Raw genomic sequence first — 27,469 nt, 5'->3', positions numbered from 1 at the left:
GTGTACTCACAAGAAAGTCACACGGAGTCACTGGTAAACTAGGAATTGCCGGTGTCCGCAGCCTTCGGTACGGGGGTGTTAGTGTCCCACACACGGTGCAGCAGCCCTTGTTGTTCTTTCCCTGCAGCCAAGTGCCTTTTCCCTCCACTCTCTTCCTCTTTCTCCTCAGCCGGGAACGGGGAATCCACTCCCCTGTAGTGATCCGGGTACCCAGGTACCGAGGGGCCACCGTCCTGCTCCGGCTACCTGTTCTGGCCCCTTCCTCACTACAGCCTGTCCCGGCCCTCTCGGAGCACGCTTCACTCCCAGCCTGGGAGCTACAACTCCAGACTTCTATTCAGTCTGCTCTCCACACACTCTCTGCTCCAGCCCCTCCCCTCTCCTCTGCTTTTCTCTTACACTGGGGGCTGTGGTTTGTCTGGCTGCACCGGTGTGAGATCAGATTACCAAGGAGGATTAACTCTTTCTGTGACAACCTGGCTGTGCCAGGGCGTCACATATCTGCAACTCCCTGGTTTTGCCAGGGCATCACATTCATATCCATTACACTCTTGGGACAGTTCACGTTTGTGTCTTTGAGGACCGAATGTCCACCCAAAAAATGGAGACGTCTGTTTTGGTCACAGATCTCACATTCCCACTCAAATAAATTGTATAAAGAGTGTAGACATACAAAAGAAAAGAAAAGACAAGACATTAAAAATAGTTTCCAATCAATGAGCCCATGGAGAAAACAAATAGCATGTAGGTGTCATCCGTGTGTTATCCATGTGCTGCCTATTTCATTGTAACCAACAGACAAAAATTGGTGTAGATTTTGGAATATGTTGCTTATTTGCGATTTTACATTAAGTCTGTTATGTTCTTGATTTTCACATAGATTTCTGTTGTGGATTTAACATTATGCAATTCATAGTGTTAAATCTGATGCATATCAAAAGCAAAATTGGTGGTGAGAGGCATAGCTGGGGGTTCAGCATAGCTGAGGGAGTGGAGTAAATATAAACCTCTGAGTGGGCCCCTGTTAGGATTCAGGGACCAGGGAGGATCAAAAAATGCGGAATCCCAAAAAGGTAACAGAATGGCTGGAAACTTAACGGACTGCAGACCTAATCCTGACACACAACTAGTAGTAGCTGTAAAAACCCTAATATATACCAGCATTTCTGATATGGAAAAATCCTGAGGCCACACAACCTCTCCCCCACTGTATCAGCACTCTGATGTTACTGGGATCCAAAAACTAAAATACAGATGAGGGACTGAATTAATACCAAGCATGACAAACACAATACCTTGCAGAATCATGGAGCTAATAGGAATCAAGCCTTATGCCTGCTTTACACGAGACGACCGATTGTGCGATTTCACGATTGATCGTACCCGCCCCCGTCGTTTGTGCGTCACGGGCAAACCGCTGCCCGTGTCGCACAAAGTCGTTTAACCCCCGTCACACGCACTTACCTTCCGGACGACCTCGCTGTGGACGAGGAACGTCCACTTCCTAAAGTGGGAGGGACATTCAGCGTCACAGCGACGTCACACGGCAGCCGACCAATAGAAGAGGAGGGGCGGAGATGAGTGGGATGTAAACATCCCGCACACCTCCTTCCTTCCACATAGCCGGCGGGTGCCGCGGGACGCAGGTAAGCTGTGTTCATCGTTCCCGTGGTGTCACACAGACCAACGTGTGCTGCCACGGAAACGATGAACAACCAGCGCCATTAAAAATAAACGATATTTTGAAAGTAAATGACGAGTACACGACTCACGATTTGTGAGTGATACTGTGTCGCTTGGAGGTGTCACACAAGACGATGTCGTGAACGATGCCGGATGTGCGTCACGAAAACCGTGACCCTGACGATGCATCGCACGATAGCCCTCTGTAGTCACCTTTTCAGTGGATTCGTGTGTGGCTGCGGCTTTTACACATGAAGATACCTCAGCCTCCGGTTTGCTAGCTGAGCCTGTTTGTTCTCCACTAGTCTAGGGGCCGGTTCCCCTTTGCGGCCTAGTCCCTCCACACCAGTGCATCAGATGTGTATGCGAGCTCACGGGTGGATCTCCCACTGCCCGTGACTCTAGGACCCCTTCTTCCTTTCTTTTTGATCTTTCCTCCTTGTCCCAGGACGAGCTCCTCCGGCTGCAGTCCTCAGGACCTCTCAGCTATGTGTCCTTTCTTGTTCTTTCTCTCTCTTCTGTCCCATTCCACCCACTATCTAATCCCCACCTCCAGACTGGCTCTGGGACTGTGCTCTCTCTCAGGAGCAATCTTGCCCTCACCCTGGCCTGAAGTGGTGTGTCTATCATGTGCGTGTGTGTACAACGACCTGTGCCTTCCTCCTTACCAGGGAATGGGGTCCCACACCACTTGCTGAGGTGCAGTACGTCTGTGTCGACTGGACTCTCAGGGGCGTCACAGTGTAATGGGATCAACCATTCAGACTGCATCATCAATGTAGAAATGGATTTGAACATTGCTTCAGCACTTGCCCACAAGGGGGCAGTGTCAGACTGTGCAATCACAGACACAGAGGTGGGAAATCCCCTACAGTTTGTGTGTTCTAACCAGGAAGAAAAAGAGCGTGAGGACAGTACAGCCCCGGAGCTCAGCCAGCACAGAGCTACATGTGGTCTCCCTGAACACTGAACAGAGGGCTCTTTTGCAATCGGATTCTTGGAAGGATCACCCTGTGAAAGTGGTTTCTGCCATCCCCGGTTTGCAGGACTTTGTTTTCACCGAGGATCTAACCGGACTGCAGAGCATCGCGCCCGGAGTGCATATCCAGGGGCTGTGACAACTTGACTGCAGAGCATCGCACCCTGAGTGCAAGTGCAGGGGCCGTTACCGACACAAGGGAGCCATCCGTGCAACCGTGACCTCCCTTCTTCTGCTCGGTGTGCCCCGGGACTAAGAGACTGACTAGAATCCGTTACCAGCGGGAGAAGATCAAAGAAGACCGAGGAGCTGCATCCCTTCAGCGCTGCACCGGGACCCATCATCGTGAGACTCCAGGCCTGCGACGGGGGAGCGGCATCTTCTTCTGGGATAGACTGGTACGTGATTGTAGGGAAAGTTAGGGAAAGTTGCCGCCATTTCTTTGTGTTTTTCTCTTTTCTTTTTTTTTTTCCTTGCTGCGTACCCGGAAGGAGTGAAGATCCGGGGACTCCACCATACACATGTGCGCAGATAGTTCGGTTGACTGTGTTATAAATATGTTTCATAGTAAAGAAATGTTACTACCGGTAAAATCTGAGTATGGGGATTTTGTTGGAATAGAGCATACACACACACCCGCGGCCCTACCACCGGTCGCTTCATGTGGCGTAGTCGGCAGGATGTGTGACCAACAAAATCATCCCCCGGTAGTAACTTATAACCGGACAGCTCCCCCGACGTCTATTGTCAATCAGGTGAGAAAGTTTAACGGACGGAACTATCCTGTAACTGAATGGACTGAACAACTTAAGATAGTGGGGGAAATGTATAACACTGATCCTAAGACCTTAGCAGAAATGGCCATGCTAACATTAGAGGGGGAAGCGTGGACGACAGTCAGGCTGGAGACGGTTAGGGGCCGGCGTACGTTGGATGACTTGGTGCGGGTGCTGGAGAACACCTATGGGCCGACCACATATGCGGGAACATTGCGCTATATGTTCTTCTGGCGTACTCAGCTCGAGTCGGAGGACATTCCTCAATATGCCAATGCCCTTCAAGTGCTGCTAGAACAAGCCTGTAGAAAAGAAGAACAGATAGCTAGTATGGGTGCCCGTGACCTGGTGTTGAGAGATCAGTTCGTGACCGGATTGAGAGACCCGTACCTTAACCGCTCATTGCAAGATCTACTCCGGATAAATCCGGCCCTTACGTTCGCTGAGGTCAAACAAGAAGCTATAGAACGTTCAAGGGGACCTGTCGTGGAGACACAGACATATACCGCGGCTTGCAGGTCCATATCTGGTATCGGGACTCCGAACAGCGACACGGAAGAACTGAAGCAGATGGTGGACTATCTGCTGATTGGGACGGCGAGCAGTGGCGATCAGTACTGCCTAGTCATGGTGGATCACTTCACAAAATTCGCTGTCGCTGTTGCTACCAAAGACCAGACGGCTGAATCGGCTGCACGGGCCATCTGTCGACAGTTCATCCACGTCTATGGGTGTCCGGAGAGGTTGCACTCCGGCCAGGGGGCTTGTTTCGAAGGCCGAGTCATCGAAGAGCTGCATCGGATGTATGGGATCCAGAAGTCAAGGACCACTCCTTACCACCCACAAGGGAACAGTGCATGTGAACGCTTCAACCGGACTCTACTCCAGCTGATCCGCACCTTGGCCGATGATAAGAAAGACCAATGGCCCCAATTCCTTCCCGATCTAGTATGGGCCTACAACAACCAGGTCCACTCCGTGACTGGTTACACCCCACACACCCTTCTCTTTGGCCGCCCCGGAAAAGGGGTCCATGACCTGAACCTATTCCGCCCTGGAGATGATGTCTGCAATAACTACCCCTCCTGGCTAAATGCTCACCGACAGAAGATGGAGACTGTACACCGGCTGGTGAGCCAACAAATCCGGGGCCAGATACATGCTGACCCACTCCCCGTGCAAGAGCACCCCTTGAAGTTGGGACAGCTAGTCCTGCTCCGTATCAAGAAGCCACAAGGGAAACTTCGAGCCAAGTGGGAGACTGAGGTCTACCGGGTAATCGAACGCCCCTACCCCAACGGGCATGTATACCGAGTGCGGGGTGAAGACAGTCGCAGCATCCGCACTGTGCACCGAAATATGTTGCGTCCCTGCCGATCCCAGCCTGACTCCCCTACCACAGTACCCGGAGGGGGTGACGCTGCCGACACGACTGACGTCACAGACGTTTCCCAGCATAGTGATCACGTCGACTCTGAGACCGGTGACCCACCTACACAACCCAGTTCTTCCCCCGGATTGCTGACTGAAGTGGGGCGTAAAGACAGTGACGGGGAGGGGAACAACCGACCCTTGAGACGCACTGACCGCACCACTGCTGGGACCCCGCCCGGGCGGTCTTACAGGGACCAGTATATATGGCCCACTTCTCAACCAACCCCTGTGACATCTGCAGTCATCACTGCCTGGGAACCGACGGTAGTTGACAGGGACTGCCAACCTTTAAGTGGGGGGATATGTAATGGGATCAACCATTCAGACTGCATCATCAATGTAGAAATGGATTTGAACATTGCTTCAGCACTTGCCCACAAGGGGGCAGTGTCAGACTGTGCAATCACAGACACAGAGGTGGGAAATCCCCTACAGTTTGTGTGTTCTAACCAGGAAGAAAAAGAGCGGGAGGACAGTACAGCCCCAGAGCTCAGCCAGCACAGAGCTACGTGTGGTCTCCCTGAACAGAGGGCTCTTTTGCAATCGGATTCTTGGAAGGATCACCCTGTGAAAGTGGTTTCTGCCATCCCCGGTTTGCAGGACTTTGTTTTCACCGAGGATCTAACCGGACTGCAGAGCATCGCGCCTGGAGTGCATATCCAGGGGCTGTGACAACTTGACTGCAGAGCATCGCACCCTGAGTGCAAGTGCAGGGGCCGTTACCGACACAAGGGAGCCATCCGTGCAACCGTGACCTCCCTTCTTCTGCTCGGTGTGCCCCGGGACTAAGAGACTGACTAGAATCCGTTACCAGCGGGAGATCAAAGGAGAAGACCGAGGAGCTGCATCCCTTCAGCGCTGCACCGGGACCCATCATCGTGAGACTCCAGGCCTGCGACGTGGGAGCGGCATCTTCTTCTGGGATAGACTGGTACGTGATTGTAGGGAAAGTTAGGGAAAGTTGCCGCCATTTCTTTGTGTTTTTCTCTTTTCTTTTTTTTTTTCCTTGCTGCGTACCCGGAAGGAGTGAAGATCCGGGGACTCCACCATACACATGTGCGCAGATAGTTCGGTTGACTGTGTTATAAATATGTTTCATAGTAAAGAAATGTTACTACCGATAAAATCTGAGTATGGGGATTTTGTTGGAATAGAGCATACACACACACCCGCGGCCCTACCACCGGTCGCTTCAACAGCATCATGGTTCTCGAATAATTACATAATAATAATAATGGTCATAGCCCCCCCTACCCATGTGTCGCTACCCCTCTTTCTGTTTAGCTTTTGTGTTTTCTTTTATATTTTACCAAATCTGTTTTGCAACCGTAGTTTACTGCACTACATTAGTTGTAAATGACACATCCTCTTATTGGTCTTATCGAGAACTTGTGTATACTCGTATCCATCTTCCAGAATATTATGTAATTATATATCTCAGTATCGGTATATACCACACTGTCAGATATAATCTAAGATATGCTGGGACACGCTGTACCAACAGACATGACACAACAGATAAACGTATTGCACCCTGCAGGGCAGTCACCTATATGATGCAAGCAGAGTGGCGACAGTATATATGACACCAGCAATAATGGTGACCTACATGTTGTATAGCACATGGCTAGTTCTAGGTCAAATTCAGTTTGAATCCAGGTACAGCTACAATTTATGCAGTCATACAATTTGTGGGCAAAATCGCAGACTAAGGTCTTTTTCACACAAGCTTTTTTTTCATTTTTATTTTTTTTTGTTACGAGATAAAATGGCCTTTTTTCATCTTTCAATCTTTTCTACTCTGCTTGTTAGATTCCTTTGATCACATATGATGGGAACTCAATCACATCTGCTTCCTTCCTATTTTAGTTGGATGAAATCTTCTACCCATGCCAGCTATAGTTTCCATGTTATCTGTGTGGTGTGGTGTTCCAGATTCCCTGGTGAAAATTGTGCTATTTGCTTGTTGTTGAAATTTTCCCCTGTTGTTTTGTAACTTCCTTCCTTCTCTTGTGTTTCCTCCTGTATCACTTATTGTCTTTACCTATGTTTGTGCGCGCTGTGTAACAAAGTTTTTGTTTTTCCCTTGTCTGTTTATGTCTGTGACTTTTATTACACGCCTCTCCCATCCCTCCCTGAGGGGAGAGCAGATCAGGACTGGCCAGGAGCAGGGCCAGGCAGGAGACTCGGATATCCCTACCATTAAGGGTATCCCTGCAAATAGGGTTAGCTTAGGAGCCTTGGTTCCCCGCTATCCCAGAGTCACCATGACAACGACGTAATGGCTCTGTCTGGCATTACAGATGGCGTCGCTCATTCCTGACCATAGGCTTCATCCCCTTGGACAGCAATGGTACTATCTGACAGAGACCATGGAAATTGTGCCACAGTTACCAAATACAAAACAGTCCTATTTTCCTATTAATGTTAATAATCTTTATTTTTATATAGCACTAATGTACCACCCCTGCAGCAGTCAGACTGCTCGGATCCGGGGTTGCTGTGGCTCGAGGGTCTCTGGACCCGGGGGCTTGCGGTCACTCGAAAATGAAAGGGGGCTATTTACAGAGGATTAGTGTTCGTGACGCCACCCGTGGTTCGCGGTAAGGGAAGTACCGCTGCTGCCGATGGGAGTGCCCGGGGGAGATGGAGTGGGGCAGCCAGATGACGTTCCCTCCACGGGTAGGGGAGGCCCCGGGACTCTGGATGGTGGCGATGTAGGGGAGCATGGTGCATGCCAGATGGGCAGACTCAGGGGGGGAGCAGCGTACTCACTCAGGCCGTGTGGATGTTGGTGCCACCATTAAGCAGACTCTGACACAAGAGTAAAGCAAGTCTCTGGGTCCTGCTGCCACTCTGGGGAGCTTGTCTGGGAATCCGTCCCCGTGGGTATTGCTGATGGTTCTGGCCCTGCCTCCTTGCACTGTATTTAGACATTTCTGAGTGACCCCTTGGCCTGAAGCTATCGGGGTCCCGCTCCCTATGATTAAACACAGTCCTGTGCTCTCGATGGCTGACACTTGGGATTTCAGTGGGCCGCATGGGTTGGAAAGCTCTATCCACCTCGTTGTGTTGGTACCTTCAATCTCTGAGCTCTTGGGGAAAGTTCATAAAGAGATTATCCTCCACAGGTTAATTATCAGGTTGCGTGAAGCTACTCCCTGATCTAGGGTCCAGTACCCCGCTGTGCTCGGTACCGGTTCGGTTACTAGATTTTCCGGTGCTGACCGTTCCCCAAAACAAAGTCTGGGCACCTTTCTCTAATAACCTGCGACCGGGTCTCCGACTCCTCCGGTCCCAGACCACCGTCTGCGACCTCACCAAAGTCTCCCAGGGAGCTCCAGCTCCCTTCAGCTCCTCACTTTCTGAGGGCTACTACCCAACTCAACTTGTCCCTCCCACCAGTCTGCCTGACCCCTAGGCGGGTGACCCTTTTCCCCCTAGACCACCCACTGGTGTGCCTGACAGAGTGTGGTGTGATGTGTGGCTAGGATTTGCATGCTGATGGAAGCAATACCAATAGTTAGGATCCCAGAACCATAGGGGTTTGAGCTCTGCACCAGAAGAGAAAGAAGTGCAGTTCCCTTTGACACCCTGATAGATTCAGTGGCGTCACATTAACATATTCCGCAGAGCTTTATATACATCAGCAACACTGTCCCCATTGGGGCTCACAATCAAAGTGCCCTATCAGTATGTATATTCCCATACGACCACCATGCTGAAGCATCTATGACACTTGTCATTAGTTAGACATGACGTTTTTAAATGTGCTGATCATATACAATATTCCAGATTACACAGGAGCAGCTGGAAACATGGCTGATGCAAGTAGCGGGCAAGATCAGGCAATGGCTGCAGCTGAAGAGGCCAAGAAGAGAATGGAGAGAGCTATATATTACTTTCGCACTGGGGACTGTAAGTATTATTGTGGATAAAATTGTTTAACATTTATTTCAGCTCCTAGAGCAATATTATTTGGACAATATGATTGCATGATCTAGGTACTATATGATAACTGATAGAAAAGAATACATTAATTAATAGGAGGTATTGCTGGGGGTACTAATCAATCTAAGGTCAGCCCTAGTATAATATCTTGGAATGACAAGAATTGAATGAGAATAGAAGCTGATCTGTTTTGGCCTGCAGCGGCCGCTACACATTGAATGGAGCATCTGCTAATAGCAATCAGCCAATATCAACTGACTGGGGGGTGCATGGTTTGGATCCCCAGTAATCTGATATTGATGACCAATGTTATAGATAGGTCATCAATATCTTTATACTGGACAACCACTTTAAGGACTCATTCAGACAGACATTTTTTGCATAAAAAAGACCAATTTTCATCATTGTGCTGGACACGATTTTAATCCATTTTGGTCCTTGAATTTATTTTAACAATTAGTGTATGCAAATCTTCTCCTACCCAATAGGCCCCCTTCACACGTAGGTGATTCAGGTATGTATGACGCCATTATGACCTGTGTTCCACATGGAGATAAGTCCGTTTTTCTCTAGCAGCGCTGATGTCACATGGACCACACACTGTTGTGATTTGTGTGACACATACAGGAGAAAACACGTGTCTTTGAAATAAACTGATTTTGTATACTCACCGGTCTCCAGCGCTGCTGTCTTCGGCACTGCTGTCACTTGTTTCAGGGCCCGCTCATTATGCTCATGATTATTCACTGCACTGCGGACCCAGAAGCAGCAGCGTCAGAGACCGCATCACCACGGACAGCAGCGCCGCGGACAGGTGAGTAAAAAGTTTCTGATCTCCATGTGCTATCATGGATAGCACACGGAGAACACACGTGTGCCAAAATCACGGCACATGGAAGGCCATACGCACCTTAACATGTCCATGAAAAACGTGTGTGTTTTCCACGCACGTGTGAAAGAGGTCTTAGACCAGGGTCTGGAATCTATGGCTCGTGAGCACTTTTGATGGCTGCATTTGGCTAGCAGACAAATCTTTAATAAAAAAAATTACCGTATTTTCCGGTTTGTAAGACACACTTTTTTCCCCCCAAACTGGGGGAAAAATGGGGGTGCGTCTTACAAACCGCATATAGCTTACCGGAGCGGCAGTGGTAGGGTCAGTGAAACTACGGGCTCGTAGGGTGTCGCGGCGGCAATCTCACAGTAGCCGGTGGACTGTGGGCTGCATTGAATCTCCCGCAGTTGGTGAGATTGACTTCAAGAAAATGGCCATGGAGACGGCACATGCACAGATAGGACTCCGCGGCCATTTTCTTGAAGTCCATCACGTTGATCTGCGCACGTGTCGTGGCCTTTTTCTTCAAGTCGATCTCGTCAATTGTGGGGGATTCAAAGCAGTTTGCCAGCTACTGCAGACTCGCCGCCGTGATACCCCACAAGCCCACAGTATCGTCAAACCTCCACACACTGACCCTCTTGAGCGGCGACACCCCCTCCTCCATGCCCGCAGCATCGCCTACCCTGCCTCCTGGGACCGTCTGAGCCGCTCCACCACCGCTGCTCCCCCCCTGGTGAGTACGGCTCTCACAGAATTTCATTTTAAAATATGTAACGTTCATGATTCACGCCAAAAAGGTTCCGATTCCTACCTTAGACAGTAGAATACAGACAGCACTCAGATGACACACAAATGCCATCTGAGTGCTATCCATTTTTTTGATGGAACTGTACACTTAAAGGGTTTGATATGCAAATAGAATATAAAATAGTCATGTGTCTGTGGTTTAGTTTTTTTTAGACAATCAGCCGCAAAAATAACAACAAAAAAACCCATAAAGTAGACACATGAATATGCCAACAGACTATCGTACCCATACATGAATTACGGGCGTGTTAATAGGACCTTAGTTCTAGAGCTCATTAATGTGCCTCCATCTGCTCTAGATCTTTACATATACAGGAGGTGACGAGTGGCTGATTTCCTTTGTAAAGTTTTGTAATGATGTTTGTTTCAATTGACAGTAACAGTCTGGAACTACACCATCCTGGCCCTATCCTTCCTTGGATTATTTTTAGGATTATTCCTTCTTGCCAAAAATATCTTAAACAACAGGTAAGAGTTAAGACTTCATTCTCAAGGGCCCTATAGCTGAAATGAACGGGCCTGTTGTCCAGAAGAAAAAGGTTATTTTTCACATGACAGCGTTTCATTGCAATTTTGGCAGACGATGCCCTCTGCAACTGCTGCCACTTTCCTATGAACGACATTGAATGCCAACTGAAAGAGCACATTCATTAGCTGTTTGCTTCTGCTTCTTCGTCCTCATAATTGTTGGGGCTTCTTTGTGCCGGGGCACTGACTGAAAAAACATCTCTGTCATGTCAGAGCTCTGTCGAAATGACAATGACCTTCAGAGCTGCGATCACACGTAGCGATAACATAACATGCAGGATAGTCTATACCGACTGCATCGACTTTCACCTTATTGTTAAAGATTATCGATTTCCTTGTTTATTGTGATAAACATACGGTTTACCAAAGCCCCATGTGCTGTAATAAAAATAGGCCTTTTGTAATTTCCATTGATACAGTGGAAACACGTTATGGCTAGTGATGAGCGGACCCGTGGATGTTTGGGTTTGCCGGGATCAGCTGGACTTTAGTTAAAAGTTTGGTTCGGGAGCCGAACTTGACCCCACACCCTGAACCCCACATAAGTCAATGGAGACCTGAACTTTTGTGCGGTAAAATGGCAGTAAGAGCTAGGGGGCTGCAGAAGGAAGCAAAATCGGGGCAATTGACTTGCGTGGATATGGAATAAGTAATAAAAAAAAAATGATGTAGGCTCCCCTCTATTTTTGATAACCAGTCCCAGTAAAACACAGCTACAGGCTCCAACCCTCAGCCAAAAAAGTTTGTATCCGAGTTTGGTGTTCAGGCACTGGTCATATGTTAATAGAGTTTGTTGAAAGGTTGCAGTGCAGCCAATTAACAAGCTTTATTGCATGCAGAAGATGACTGTGCAGCTGAAGTGGACAATAAAAGAACAATAAAGATTAAAAAAAAAGAAATGAAGTAGGCTCCCACCTATTTTTGATAACCAGTGCAGGTAAAACAGACAGCTACAGGCTGCAACCCTCAGCTGTCAGCTTCACCTTGGCTGGTTAAAAAAATGTGTGGGATCCCCTCTATTTTTGATAATTATTTAAATAAATAATTTTAAAAAACAGTGCAGGATCAACAATGATTTTCATAACCAGCCAAGGTGAAGCACACAGCTGGGGGTTGCAGCCTGTAGCTGTCTGTTTTACCTGCACTGGTTATCAAAAATAGGTGGGAGCCTACTTCATTTCTTTTTTTTGTTCTTATATTGTTCACCGCATCATACAGTCATCTTCCACATGCAATAAAACTTGTTGATTGGCTGCACTGCAGCCTTTCAACAAACTTTATTAACATGTGACCAGTGCCCAAACATCAAACTCGGATACAAACTTTTTTTTAAAAGTCCATGTTCAAGTCTGAGGCTCGGGACACTCGGTGTCCAGTTCGAACCCCATACTTTACAGTTCGGGTTTGCTCATCCCTAGTTATTACTTCTGTAAACCCACTGTACTCTAGAAGCACGGTAACTGATACCTGGCATCTCAGCTTCTATACTCTTCCTTTTTTTAAAAAAAATATCAATTTGATGTGTAAGTAAAATTTTCCCCCAACCCTTTATTTGGGGTTCAGCTTGAATACAGTAGATACAAAGAGGACATTCTGTAATATCTCTTTTTGTGGTCTGGTAAAGGTGAAAAATTTCCAAATTCCAACATAGTAAGACTGCGTTCACCTGTTGTCACTGCATTGTGTTTTCTTTTTCCCTGGTTGTGGTTGAGCTACAAACCTTTTGCCACACTTATGAAAAATTGTAGCAAAAATGTGTTTTTCCCATGATAGTAGCTAAAGATTGCAACATGGCCACATTGTGTGAACACAGTCTAAGATACGCTCACATCCTTTCTCACTAACGACTAATCATTGTATTCGGTTACCAGACAATGGCACACAATATAAAGCTGATCTATGGTGGCTTTTATGTTAGCATGTATCCTTACACATTTCAGTCATTCCAAGTCCTTGTCTAGGCCGTAGTTTTCCTCAGATTCCATAATTATTTTACTCTTCATATTACAGAAAAAGGAAAATGATTGCCATGTATAAGATGAGCATGGCTGCAAAGAAAGAAGACGACTCTGAGGGCAAACAGGCTGTATTGACGCTGGAAAAAGAGAACCTACCACAGGAGGACACTCAACTCAAGAAGGAAGCTCAACATGGTGACATCACAGTGCAGTGGAAGGACGGGCAAATCACTTCTCTCTACACTGATGCTCCAGAGGAGGATGTATAAAACTACCTGGACACATCTATTAGATTCCCACTGGAGAGCACCACGTCTTCTTCAGTAGATCTACAAAATATCTCAGACTAGCGGTGATGGTAGTGGGGCATGAGTAATGTTCCTAATACGGTCAGGTTCCACTTGGGCATTACCCGGATTAGATCAATATTAAATTGTACTACTGGATATAGGATGTACTCATAAGATGTTTCTCACGCATTATGGGTCACTTCTTGGTAGGCTTTTGAAGGTACCATAGAACTGGTTTACTTATATTTATTTCAGATCGCTCTTGCTGTACAAACTCTCGAATGCTCCTTTCTCTTTGGGAATGACATCATATGATAGTACAGTGAACTTTACCAACATAGATATAATTGTTATAGCTTTTTATTATGCACAGTACAAAGGACAATCCAGGGCGCCTATAAAAAAAAGTCACAATGTTATTTTATAGCTTTCATCTTCTTCATAGTCTTTACATGAATTCAATATAGATTATAAAGTAACCAACACTTCACTTGTTTTACAGAAGGAACATGACATCTATGTACTTGGGGCATTGTGCGATGAGTAGTGAGGTTTTAGTTGTGTTTAGAGTTTACCTTTATGCTCCTGCTTTTTTTTCTTATTGGCTTCAGCAATCTGGATCTTGTTCAAAAATACAAATTTTCTATGTAACCAATTTATATCATCCTATCTGTCATGTAGAATAAACATTCATTTGACCTATGCTGATTTAATAATTGTTCTCTAAACTCTTTTGTATATCTGTGTGCACAAGAGCTAGCATGATAATGGGCACCAGAGTCCAGCAGGTGAAAAACCCATGTACAATGGACCTGTTGGAAAATGTAACCGCCAAACCAATTATATGGCTATGTAGCCCTTTTAAAGATAAGTTAGTCAATCCTTTTATGACTCCCAAAGCACTGCACCAGCAATGAGAAATGACGTTTTGAAGATGCGTATAGATACTTATGGAGATATAAATTGAGGTGTGACAATTCACTACCATCTCCTCAGCCTCGTGCTCTATGCCTTATCTAGTGGCACCCTCCTCTGGTTAAATGACAGTTAGTTGGCAGTTTACCCGAGCCAATTACATGTCAATCAGCCAGAGGAAGGTTGTGTTAAGTAGGGAATTGTCATGGCTTGACTCTGGCAGTCAGTCCGGTGATCTCTAGAGTTGTCTGTTTCAATCTCTGTTGGACCACAGCCTGTTTTGTCTTTGTCCTATTGCTGATAATTCTCTTGTCTTTTCTTTCCTTTGTCGTTCTTTCCTTTTTATTTCTATTCAGGTGTGTTCACTTACTCGATTGGTTTGCCCTATACATCTTGGGAGGGATTATTTATACTCACCATACACATGCATTCATTGCTGTCTATATTCCTGGATAGATGGATGTTTGAAGTCCCATCTCCTCATTTAAGGATAATCTTGCTGAATAATCACTAATTCCTTTTCCCTGTAATATGTTTGTGTGTTTTCCTTCCCAGCATTCTTCCCTCTTTATTTTACATTTGGGTTTTAGGGATTTCCACATATACCGTAAGTCTTTTGAGTTTTCTGTGTTCCTCCGTCTACTCTCTAACATGTTTTTATCCCTGTGTCTCACGCACTGCCTGTGTGCACTTTATTTATGTTAATTGTTGTTTAGTGTACATTTTGTTAATAGTTGAGGGTGCAGTTAAGGTCACTGAGGGTCAGCCAATATTGATTAGGGCCGGGGCTGTTATTTTGTAATCTTAGGGTGCCAACCTCCATAGTCAGGTATTACGGTACATCTCCCCTGGTTTGTTCATCCCGTGTGTGAGTGGTAGGGTTCAGTCGTAATATTGTAGCCAGCAGATTTAATGTGTTCTGAGATGTTTGTATGGCTGCACAACTACAGGCCTTGTCCATGTAGGTCCCAGAAATCTGGAACTAACAGCAGCATGCACATCTGGCTGCTAATAATGACCGCGGTCATCAGAATATCACGTTGAACCGAAGGTAAAAATGCCAGATTGCAGATTGCTTAGACGGAGATTGAAGTAAAGGCCCTGTCACACACAGAGATAAATCTGCAGCAGATCTGTGGTTGCAGTGAAATTGTGGACAATCAGTGCCATGTTTGTGGCTGTGTATAAATGGAACAATATGTCCATGATTTCACTGCAACCACAGATCTGCCAAAGATGTATCTCTGTGTGTGACGGGGCCTTAAGTTTTCTATTTTTTTCGCTTTATGTAAATTATACTTCATTTTATGTCCTTTATCCTCTGGTTCCGAAAGTCAACAAGTAGGCATTATTTTGTTTTTACTCCGTATAGATCCACAGGCCTGAGCTTTTTCTTTGCTTGAGGATTCACCTGGTTTGCCCCCTGTAGATGTATTTCCCTTATTTCTCAGCCTCATTTATGATCACCCTGATAAAGTTACTACAGCTGAATCTAAGATTCGTAGATTGGTTCAGGGATGTTGTAGAGTTGAGGACTACTGCTCAGAATTTAGACCTCTTGGAATGATACACTTAGAAAACAGTTTAAAGGTAGTATATCAAATAGTTACACCCAAGCCTACCTCAATTAGTATGTCTAAAAACAATTTTTAATGAAATAGATTAAAACAATTTAGAATTCCACCTGTGAAGTGTGACACACACAAAACATCCCAGGACCATGATACAGCCTCAATAGTATTCACCTACGGAACACAGCGGTTGTTCCAATTTTATATCACTCTTATGGGATTCAACAGTTGGAAAAATCTCTAAATGACCCTCCTTCTCTCTTTCCTCTACCTGCCAATGGAGATATAACCAAGGTTACACGCACCCTAACGGTAAAAAGGTGCCCCCATTCCTCGGCGGCTTTCCCTCCTCTTGGAATGACCCTGGTCTTCGGAGTCAGTTCTTCCAAGGAGTAATGAATCAGATTAAAGACAGGATGACTTACAATCCTGTCAGCAGTCTTTGGAAGAGGCTATGACCCTCTCTGTTCATCTAGAGAGATGGGAGGGATAGACACACATTCAAGGGTGGTTTAGTTTAATCTTTTTCATCAGTTTAAACTGGTGAACCTATGTAATTTGGTGCTTGCAGAGATCCCAGAGAAGGTACGGAATGCGGAGCACCAACTCATTTTTGTTTATATTGTGGTAGTTCTGGTCACATTGTAGTCGGACTCCTGGTAGTGAAGGAGCGTTTTTTCCCCCCTGAAAACGCCACAGTAGTATGGTCGCAAATTGTAAATGTTGATGGTAAAATGTTACCTGTCATAAACTGTTTCCCCACTAGGTGCCAGTTTAGAGCAGTGGTTCCCCTGGTAACAATGGCAGGGAAGGAAGGGGCAGGGCAGCCTAGGTGGGGAAGGAAGGGTTCTGAATGCAGAGTCCAGTGTGCAGTGAGATGTGAGAGGCAAGCAAGCTCGGTCTGAGGTGACGGGGCAGAGTGTGGGAGTGGTGCAGTGGCAGAAGAAGTGGAAGAGTCAAGACTAGTCCCAAAGCCGGTAGTGTGTACTACAGTGCAGTGCAGCTATCAGGGGGATAACAAGTGGCCCCTGCAGGCGAAGGGTAGTGCCCTGACAAAGAAGTGAAGGTAAATGGGAACGCCCGTAGAAAACAAGTGAAGCAGTTCCCCGGCAAAGAAGTGGAAAGGTGAGAACTTATCCAGAGCCGGTAGTTTGTGCTAGATCTGCCCTACAGTGAAACAGGGTTCAGTGTGCAGCTACTAGGGGGTTAACGCATGTCCCCTGCAGGCGAGGGAAAGTTACCAGGGAAAGAGGAAACCGTCAGCAAGAAGTGTAACCTGTAAACCGATGTGACTTGATGCTGAAAGGTGTAAAGAGGAGTGGGAACTCATCCGGAACCGGTAGTGTGTGCTAGATCTGCCCTGCAGTAATTCAGGGTTCAGAGTACAGCTACTAGGGGGTTAACAAGTGTCCCCTGCAGGTGAAGAAGAGTGACCGTCAGCAAAAAGGGGAAACCGTCAGGAAGGAACATAATCTGTAACGTTAAAGTGAAGTACTGAAGTAACTTGCTGCTGAGAAGTGTAACAGAAAATGTAAGCCTCGTTCAATAAAATGTTTCTTAGTTTACCAGCTGCCTGTCAGTGGCTCTTTTCTGTAACTGATGAAGGGGCTGGCGAGCCGAGGGAAAACGGCGTCACGGAGAACTCAGGTACCGGCACGAACGCGTCCCTGCCACCCACACTCTGCCCCACAAACAACACCTCCGTTTTAACAGTGACGGCCGGGCCGGGGTTCAGCCTGTGGCCCACAAGGCGAGGGGACCCGACTACACCCCCTGAGGCGCCCCCTGCCCCCGTTACAACATTATGGTTCAATGTTTCATTTACAGTGCATTAACGAATTTTAAAAAGAGAAAAGAAAAAAACCTTTAGGGTACGTGGCCACAATCCGGGAGACACTGCGTTCTGGACACAGTGTCATTCCTCCTCTGGAGATGCTAATGATCTCCAAGGGAGAATGAAGGATCCTTGCCCACGATCAAGATTCTGGGCGCAGCTGATTTTTGCTATGTTCTTCTATGGAGAAAGCCGAGCCGTCTGTCAGTTTAGACTTCATATACAAGAAGTTATTCAGAAAAAAAGACTGACTAGAGTACCTATATGTGTGAATTAGGTGCTAGCTATATGTGTAAAAATACATGACTATAATAAGAATATTAAGCTGCACACTAACCACTATCAAAATATAAACATGAAAAATGGTAAAGAATTTCTGCTATAGGGTTACTATGAACAATGAAAAATGCATTTAGCTATCTGGAAAAAATTAAATACATAAAAAATGGTATTGCAAAACTGCTATGAATATTTGAAAGTAATAGAGATATTTAGCAAATGTATTGATCAATACAAATGAGCCCGAAAACCAACGACAAGGTAATCTCTAATTTTTCGGAAACCTAACTTTAATGCCGCTATGTGCTATTAAAAATCTGCAAGTATGGGCAGACAGGCTCCTTTCTATATAGGATCATGAATAGAGTCTGGTAATAGGGCGGGGTTCTATGATATTACTGACCATGAGCTGTAGGCTGTTACAGAGCCTTTGAGGAATGAAGACATTAGAGGTGGCTAGACCTAAGGTCTTTACTGATCATGAAAAGCTATTGTATGTTGATGCTGCTAAGTGTCTAAATACTAGACAGGCCTGGTGGGCCCTTTTCTTTGCTCGGTTTGATTTATCAGTGACTTATTTCCCCAGATCTAAAGGCCCCGTCACACTAAGCAACATCGCTAGCAACATCGCTGGTAACTAACAACTTTTGTGACGTTGCTAGCGATGTTGCTGTGTGTGACATCCAGCAACAACCTGGCCCCTGCTGTGAGGTCGTTGGTTGTTGCTGAATGTCCTGGGCCATTTTTTAGTTGTTGCTGTCCCGCTGTGAAGCACAGATCGCTGTGTGTGACAGCGAGACAGCAACAACTAATGTGCAGGCAGCAGGAGCCGGCTTCTGTGGAGGCTGGTAACCAATGTAAACATCGGGTAACCAAGAAGCCCTGTCCTTGGTTACCCGATATTTACCTTCGATACCAGCCTCCGCCGCTCTCACTGTCAGTGCCGGCTCCTGCTCTGTGCACATGTAGCTGCAGGACACATCGGGTTAATTAACCCGATGTGTGCTGTAGCTTGGAGAGCAAGGAGCCAGCGCTAAGCAGTGTGCGCTGCTCCCTGCTCTGTGCACATGTAGCTGCAGCACACATCGGGTAATTAACCCGATGTGTGCTGTAACTAGGAGAGCAAGGAGCCAGCGCTCAGTGTGCGCTGCTCCCTGCTCTGTGCACGTGTAGCTCCGTGCGGTGGTAACCAAGGTAAATATCGGGTTGGTTACCCGATATTTACCTTAGTTACCAAGCGCAGCATCTTCCATGCGGCGCTGGGGGCTGGTCACTGGTTGCTGGTGAGCTCACCAGCAACTTGTGTAGCGACGCTCCAGCGATCCCTGCCAGGTCAGGTTGCTGGTGGGATTGCTGGAGTGTCGCAGTGTGACATCTCACCAGCAACCTCCTAGCAACTTACCAGCGATCCCTATCGTTGTTGGGATCGCTGGTAAGTTGCTTAGTGTGACGGTACCTTAAGAATGTTAAAGCTGACACTTTGTTTCTTAAGCTGGTGTCACACACAGCGACAACGACAACGACGTCGCTGCTACGTCACCATTTTCTGTGACGTTGCAGCGACATCGCTGTCGCTGTGTGTGACATCCAGCAACGACCTGGCCCCTGCTGTGAGGTCGCCGGTCGTTGCTGAATGTCCAGCTTCATTTTTTGGTCGTCACTCTCCCGCTGTGACACACACATCGCTGTGTGTGACAGCGAGAGAGCGATGAAATGAAGCGAGCAGGGAGCAGGAGCCGGCGTCTGGCAGCTGCGGTAAGCTGTAACCAACGTAAACATCGGGTAACCAAGGGAAGGCTTTTCCCTGGTTAACCGATATTTACCTTCGTTACCAGCCTCCGCCCTTGCTGCTAGTGCCGGCTACTGCTCTGTGCACATGTGGCTGCAGTACACATCGGGTAATTAACCCGATGTATACTGTAGCAAGGAAAGCAAGGAGCCAGCGCTAAGCAGTGTGCGCGGCTCCCTGCTCTCTGCACTGTGACATGTAGCTGCAGTACACATCGGGTTAATTAACCCGATGTGTACTGTACCTAGGAGAGCAAGGAGCCAGCGCTAAGCGCGGCTCCCTGCTCTCTGCACATGTAGCACAGCGACGTTATGATCGCTGCGTCGCTGTGTTTGACAGCTAAGCAGCGATCATAACAGCGACTTACAAGGTCGCTGTTACGTCACAGAAAATGGTGACGTAACAGCGACGTCGTTGTCGCTGTCGCTTAGTGTGAACCCAGCTTAAGTTTTGTTAGAAGCAATGAGTAGAAGGGAAGGACCCAGCACTGATGCACGTAAAAATAAAATCCAAGTCTTTATTAGGTCATCTAAAAAACATTATTAGGGTAAAGGCTCCATAATGTGTGCCTAAGCATGAAACGTGACGCTTTTCGGACTATAAATTAAAAACAAACCTATCACTTATGATTAAGGACTTTGTTTTTAATTTATAGTCCGAAACGCGTCAAGTATCATCCTTAGGCGCACATTATGGAACCTTTACCCTAATAATGTTTTTAAAATTACCAAATAAACCCTTGGATTTTATTTTTACGTGCATCAGTGCTGGGTCCTTCCTTTCTACTCATTGCTTCTAACTCTACCTCTAGACTCGCCTATTCAGTGGACCGCTGCACTCCTGCTGAAGACCTGGGACAACTTTATACTAGGTGAGCTGAAAACACTTTTTTTCTTTCTTAGTTTTGTCCCAGAGTTGAGGGATTCTGTTAAATTCTGTTAAAATTCTTAGTGAGGGGGTGGAATGTTCTGGGGGTAGATTCTCAGACAGCACATTAAGGATGCGCCGGAGACTTTGCCTCATACAAACTGTATGTTCCATCTTGTTTACGCACGGATTTCTTGAGGAGGTGCATGATTCCGTTTTGGCTAGGCATCCGAGTTCTTCTGCCACTTGAAAATTTTTTTTTTCTAGGTTGTTTAGGTGGCAGAAGGCTTGTAAGGGATGTTGATGAGTATGTTCATAAAAGCAGAGTCTGTTCCAGGGCTAGGCTTTGTCAGCTAGTTATCTCATAGCTAACAAGATTCCATCACAGCTTTGGACTCACTTACCCATAGACTTTGTCACTGCTTTACCTAATTCTGGTGGTAATAATCAGCAAGATTGCTCATTTGGTTCCACTTCTAAAGTTGGCTACTGCTAAGAGCTTAGTGTGATGCCGTGAACACCCAGGGGTCACAGGTCACTACACTCACCATATACAATACACCCCCACCCCAGTAAAGTATCACCAGTCAACCAAAAGACCTGATTGCCTCCCTCAGAGTCAGACAGGCACACCAGGTGGGCGGAGTCAGGTGGAAAGACACACCCTCCGAGGAGTCTGCTGGCCTGAGGCAGGAAAAACACTAGGGAGTTCAAGTTTGAAGTTTGAGGAGAGAGGAGCTCAGTTCCGTGTGGTGCCTGGGTTGGAGCCTAGGACCCCAGATCAGTCAGGCAGGCAGACGGTAGTGGCCGCCTGCAGGAGACCGGGAATACGACCAGCAGAACCGTAAGGGACCGGGACAGGGTAGTGGCCCGCCGGAACCGAACCGGGGAGCTAACTGGATACCGGAGCACCAGGCAGGGTACTCAGACCCTGACTAGGCTATAAGCCACCACCATAGTCAAATCAACTGATTGCGGTCTGGACCTCAGGGATTCATTCCCACCTAAGTCCCGATTGAAGGCAACAGCCCAACCCGTCCGGATAGTAGCCACCGCCAGAGGCTAGAGATCCAAGGGCCAGCGTCCAAGGGCAAACGGGCTCCTACGACACATACACGCCGGGGAGCGGGCTACCAGTGCCCAGACATTACCAACCTATCTGGAGAAACTGCAGCCGGCTGCGAGCCCCGTTCGTCACCCCATTTGGTTTACCAGTGACTCTGTGTGGTTTAATCATGAGTACACTAGTGCCATCAGGCACCGCACCGCGCTGCACCGCAACCCTGCCCCTGAACCCCGGCCTTCACCACCGGGCCCCGGGACCAACATCCCCTACCCACGGAGGGGTCAACACCTAGCTGCGCCCCTACACCGCTCCCGGGATTCCCCGTACCTTTACTGCAGCGGTGGTGTCCACCATCACCTCAACCCGTGGGTGGCGTCACGAACTTTCCCAAAAACAACCACGCCCCACAACCCCTGCGTGCACCGCCACTACTCCCTTCCAGAGCGACGTGACCCCCGGGTCCGGAGGCGCTCGAGCCACCGACAAACGCAAGCCCGGACCAAAGCGGCTTGGCGGTCGCAGCCGAGACCGCGGGGCGGTACACATCAGCTACATTGTTTATTTCTCATTTTTAAAAACAACATGATATTCCCTAAAACATTATATCCAATAGAGGTTTCAATTTTTGGCTAGCTTTTGGCTGAATGTTTGCCCCAGATTGGGTATCAAAATGTCGTTTTTCTTAGGGTACCATCCCAATACAAATGGACTGGCTGAGGGAATAAACCAAGAGAGAGACAGATATTTGAGGTGTTTTGTTTAATCTAGTCTGGAAGACTGGGGGAAGACTGGGTGGAATTTCTGCCCCTCGCTGAATGTGAATTAAATAATTGTATCTCCACGGCTACTGATACCTCACCTTCTTTTTATTGTGGGTGTTTTCAACTGGCTTTTGTCAATTTTACTGGATTGCAATCATTCCTGAGTGAGGAGAAATTTTCTTCCTGATTGATAAATATCTGGAGGGAGATTGAAAGGGGTCTTTTGGTGAGTAGTGGTGGGGCCCAGAATGGACCAAACTGCAGATGCAGAAAGGCTCCTGTCTTTAGGGTGGGGGAGTTTATGTGGTTCCGCTCAAAAAATTTACATCTAAAAGTTGCTTTGAGGAAATTTGCTCCCAAATTTGTAGGTCCTTACAGGATTACTAAAGTTTTGAATCGAGTGATTGTTAAAGTTCAAGTCCCTGTAGCTTAGAAAATCAACAACTTAATCCCAGATCCTCAACACATTATTGAGGTAGGTCTGAGGGAGAATTGGGAGTATGAAGTGGAGCATGTACTAGGATCCAGGTGGCTCAGGCGCAGCTTGCAGTATCTGGTTAAGTGGAAAGGTTACGGTCCTGAAAATAATTCCTGGGTCAATTCGGAAGATGTTCATGTGCATTTGCTTTTCTTTTTCTTTCTATTCAGATGTGTTCACTTCCTTGTTTGGTTCCTATCACATCTTGGGAGGGGTTACTTATACTCACCATACACATACATTCATTGCTGGCTCTATTTGTGGATAAATAGATGTTTGAAGTCCAAGCTCTTCAGTTAAGGATAATCTTGCTGCATAATCATTAATTGCTTTTTCCTGTGGTTTGTTTGTGTGTTTCCCTTCCTAGCATTCTTCCCTTTCTTTTACATTTGGGATTTGGGGGTACACACGTATTCCATAAGTCTTTTGAGTTTCCTCTGTTTTCCCTCATCTTCCATGTGATAACACATTTTTAGCCCTGTCTCTCACCCTCTGCCTGCGTGCACTTCATTTATTTTAATTGTTATTTGCTGTAATATTTTGTTTGTAGTTGAGGTTGCAGTTAAGTTCACTCAGGGTCAGCTGACGTTAAGTGGTGCGCCATTTCAAAATCATAGGGTGCCAGCCTGCGTGATCAGGCAGGGACAAATCAAGATCATATTTAGGGCTTCTTCTAGCCTGACTAGGGACCTGTTGATTACAGGTATTACATCTCTACTGGTTTCTTCATCCTCCTGTGAGTGGTAGGGTTCAGTCGTAACAGGAATACAACATAAAGGCTCATTCACACCATCGTACTAATTGGACGAATGGTATCCGATTTCAGACCAATGCTATTCAATGGGGCAGTGCTGATGAATGCTTTGTTCTTATGCCACTTCATGAGAAACAAATCACAACATGCGGTGATTTGACATATCGTTTGGACCAGATTCGCCCATGCAAATCTATGGTTGCTGGAAAATATCGGACTGCCCTCGGCTGACATCCTAGTGTAATCTGATTTTCAAGAATTTACAGAATGGAGAAGATGGAGACATTTTGTTCTTCATCTTCCCCTCACAGTGTCCTCTGATTTTCTCATCCAAGAGAATTGGATTACACTTACCTACAGCATAATACAAGTCAATGGGTTCGTATTGTAACCCAGAGGGTATACTGTCTGCCACAAGAAGTCCAACCTCTTTGAGCATTTTGAGACTTGCTTGCTGCAGCCTTGGCTCAATTGAGGGTGCAATGTGACCACATTCACTTATATTGCACAGCGATGTAGAACCGGCACTGATTGAACCTTGGTCTTGTGACCGGTGTCTCGGTCAAAATCTCTTTGTAGCCCTAGTCTAAATCTTACTTTGAAACAAACACTTACTACTAAGGTCTATTTATAAGTGCTGATATAATTGTATAGATGTAGCACTGGCCTGGAGGATATGCACGGACATTGACAAACTCATCGTTAGTACAGATCTTCAATATTGTCAATGGGCAGATTATATGTCACTAGAAGGTGGCCCGATTCTAACGCATCGGGTATTTTAGAATTTATTGTGTAGTTAATGTATGATTTTTGTTATATATATAGATGTTGTTGTGTGTAGTTGGCAAGTGTTTGTGTAGAGCGCTGTAAATGTTCTGGGTATTTTCTGGGTGTGGGGGGGTGTGAGAGCGGTGTTGTTTGTGTGTTGCGTTGTGTGTGTTGCGTTGTTTGTGGAGCGCTGTGTGTCTGCAGCGTGTTGTGTGTGTGATGTTGTGTGTGTACCGCCCCGCTCTCAGCAGCCGAGCTGCTCGGATCCGGACCTTCCGTGGGTGGCTCGAGGCTCTCCGGACCTGGGGGTCTTGCGGTCACTCCGATTAAAAAGGGGGTTATGGTTGTGGATGTAGGACGTATATGTACGGGCTGAGCCATATTAAGTTTGTGACGCCACCCACGGTGTGTGGTGAGGTTGGACACCACCGCTGCAGTTACGGGGCACCCGGGGGAGATGTTACGCAGCAAGTTGTTAACCCCTCCTTGGGCAGGGATGGTGGCCCCGGGACCCGTTGGGGATTTTGGTGCAGGGAGATGGGCGACCGCAGGGTGCTGGTGTACTCACTATTGAAGGAAACACACGAGTCTCTGGTAAACCAAGGTGATGGTGGTCGGTGCCTGCAGCCGGCTGCGTTCTGGTCCCCCACCCGGCTGGTGGTCTCTGTCTTTCTCCTGCACCTTTGTAAGAATGGTGGACTGCCTGTGCTTGCAACCTCAGGAGTCCGCTCCCAGCTGGATATGGCCTAAGGAGCCCTTGCCCGCAGATGCTGGCCCGTGGAATCTCTGAGCCCTGGCGGTGGCCTTCTATCCCCCTCAGTGGGCTGTTGTCTTCTAATAGGGACTTTGGGTGGGACAGGACCTCTAGTCCTGACCTCAATCGGTAAATTAACCAGTTCCAGTAGCTTCTAGACTTGGCTTCAGGGTCCGAGTACCCCCCTGTGTGCTCCGGTTTCCGAGTCGGTTCCCTGAGTCAGTACCGGCGGGCCACTACCCTGTCCCGGTCCACCGAGCCGTCTTCCCGGCTCCTGCAGACGGAGACCGCCATCTGCCTCCTAGCCACTGGCACCAGGGCTCCTACCCTGGCGTCGTTCAATTTGGGGTATTCACCTCTGCTGGAGCTGCACCCAGCTCCAGCCCACACTCCTCTCCAACTTGAACTCTAACACTAGACTGTTTACTTTCCCGCCCTCAGGCTGTCCAGACTCCTTGGTGGGCGTCTTCCAACCGCCAGGTTCCGCCCCCTGGTGTGTCCATCTAGCCCTGAGGGGGGTGACTAGGGTTTTAAAGGTTGGCTGATGTCACCTGTGAGGGAACGGTGTAGTGCAGGGGCCTATTGGTGACTACCTGGCCCGACCAGAGTATCACATGTGTTGCTCGGTTTGTGTGGGTGTGTGGGGTGCGTGTGTGCATTTTGGGGGAGGTATGTTTTGTGCAGTGTGCGTGTGTGTTGCGCGGTGTGTGCGTATATTTGTGTGTGCCGCGGTATTTGTGTGTTGGGTGTTGTGTGTGTGCGGCGTTGTCTGTGTGTCTGTGCAGGACGGTGTTTGTGGTTCCAAGTGTGTGTGTGGTGTGTTATGCAGTGCGTGTTTGGCGGTGTGTGTTTCGGGGAGGTGTGCACCCCATCGTGCTCCATCCCCCATGCTGCGCAACCCCCAGCGTGCTCCATCCTCCATGGTGCACACGCCCATTGTGCTTCATCCCCCCATGCTGCGCACCCCCCATCGTGCTTCATCCCCCCATGCTGTGCACTCCCCATCGTGCTCCATCCCCCATGCTGCGCACCCATCAGAGAGGACTATAATAGGAGGAGTATAATAGGAGGAGTAGTCCTAGGGAGAGAGGAGTATAATAGGAGGAGTAGTCCTGGGGGGAGAGGAGTATAATAGGAGGAGTAGTCCTGGGGGGAGGTGTATAATAGGAGGAGTAGTCCCGGGGGGAGAGGAGTCTAATAGGAGGAGTAGTCCTGGGGGGAGAGGAGTCTAATAGGAGGAGTAGTCCTGGGGGGGAAGTGTCTAATAGGTGGAGTAGTCCTGGGTGGGAGGTGTCTAATAGGTGGAATAGTCCTGAGGTGGAGGTGTCTAATAGGTGGAGTAGTCCTGGGGAGGAGGTGTATAGGTGCCCAATGTGTGCGGGGGGCGGGGTCCGAGCGGCCAACGTGTGCGGAGGGCGGGGCCCGAGCGGCCAACATGAGCGGGGGGCGGGGCAGAGCAGCCAACGTGTGGTGGGGGCGGGGCGGGGCCGGGCCGAGCGGTCAATGCGTGCAGGGGGCGGGCCGAGCTGAGCGGCCAATGTGACGGTTGTCACTGTATTGATGTCATTTTGGACCAAGACAGACAGACAGACTGACAGACAGAATAAGGCAATTATATATATAGATGATTCTGCTCAGCAGCATTCTCTGCTCTCCTGCAGAGCCTATCCTGGGCCTCATATTTTTCCCTGATTCCCGGTCAAGTCCTGTGTGGTGTGGGAGGGGTCTGTTCTTTGGAGCCTCGTTCTGGATGATTGCTCCGCTTTATCTGGGAGCTGTTTCATCTAGAACGCTGCCAGTGATAGTCACTGTTTACCAGTGTACGTCTCTGGTTCCCTTAAGTGTCTGATCTGATCTTATTAACTTATTCCGCGGTTCCCCTCTCGTCTACTTACCTACTTACCTACTGACTTGATTCCCTGACTTCGGTTTGTTCCCAGACTCAAGCTCTGCTCGCTCCCTTGTAGTTACGTGACCTCTCTGTTTACTGACCCCGACTAGTCCCCTGACTCCGGCTCTGCTCGCTCCTTTTGTCATTTATGTTCTCTCCTGGAATTTGACCTCTGGCTTTTTTGACTGCCCCTCTCCAAACCTGGCAGATCCACTCCGCTAGTGTGCCTGGCAACACCTAGTGGTTTGGTGTCTTATTACATCCGGGTTCTCGTCATCACATTATATAACCATAATTCAGGACACTTAAGGCAATCCATGTGGCTGGGAGTTGTGAGCCAACAGAATCAAACATTAAGGACTATTAATATAGAGCAATGAGCTGAAAAAGCAGTTGTATATACCCTATAGTTTGGTTACATGTGTATATATCTATATAGCTGTGTCTGATTATAATCTTACTTCCCAGACATTAGAAATTTATTTTTATTATATA

At 47.6% G+C, this 27,469-nt stretch overlaps 1 protein-coding gene across 2 annotated transcripts in view; it reads left to right on the top strand.

Moving 5' to 3' along the window:
- SLC51B (SLC51 subunit beta) overlaps positions 1-17,306 on the top strand; it is a 36,477-nt gene extending 19,171 nt beyond the window's left edge. For both annotated transcript variants that reach the window (XM_075346025.1, XM_075346024.1), the window contains exons 2-4: positions 8,668-8,790; positions 10,846-10,936; positions 13,007-17,306. In XM_075346025.1, coding sequence (XP_075202140.1) covers positions 8,691-8,790; positions 10,846-10,936; positions 13,007-13,223 — 408 coding nt within the window. In that variant the 5' untranslated portion in view covers positions 8,668-8,690 and the 3' untranslated portion in view covers positions 13,224-17,306. The remainder of the gene's footprint in view (positions 1-8,667; positions 8,791-10,845; positions 10,937-13,006) is intronic.
- The last annotated feature ends 10,163 nt before the right edge of the window (positions 17,307-27,469 follow it).

The sequence above is a fragment of the Anomaloglossus baeobatrachus genome, chromosome 4 (genome assembly GCF_048569485.1).
Source record: "Anomaloglossus baeobatrachus isolate aAnoBae1 chromosome 4, aAnoBae1.hap1, whole genome shotgun sequence".
Taxonomy (NCBI): Eukaryota; Metazoa; Chordata; class Amphibia; order Anura; family Aromobatidae; genus Anomaloglossus; species Anomaloglossus baeobatrachus.
Note: the sequence above shows the minus strand (reverse complement) of the source record. Positions and strands in the feature narration are given on the sequence as shown.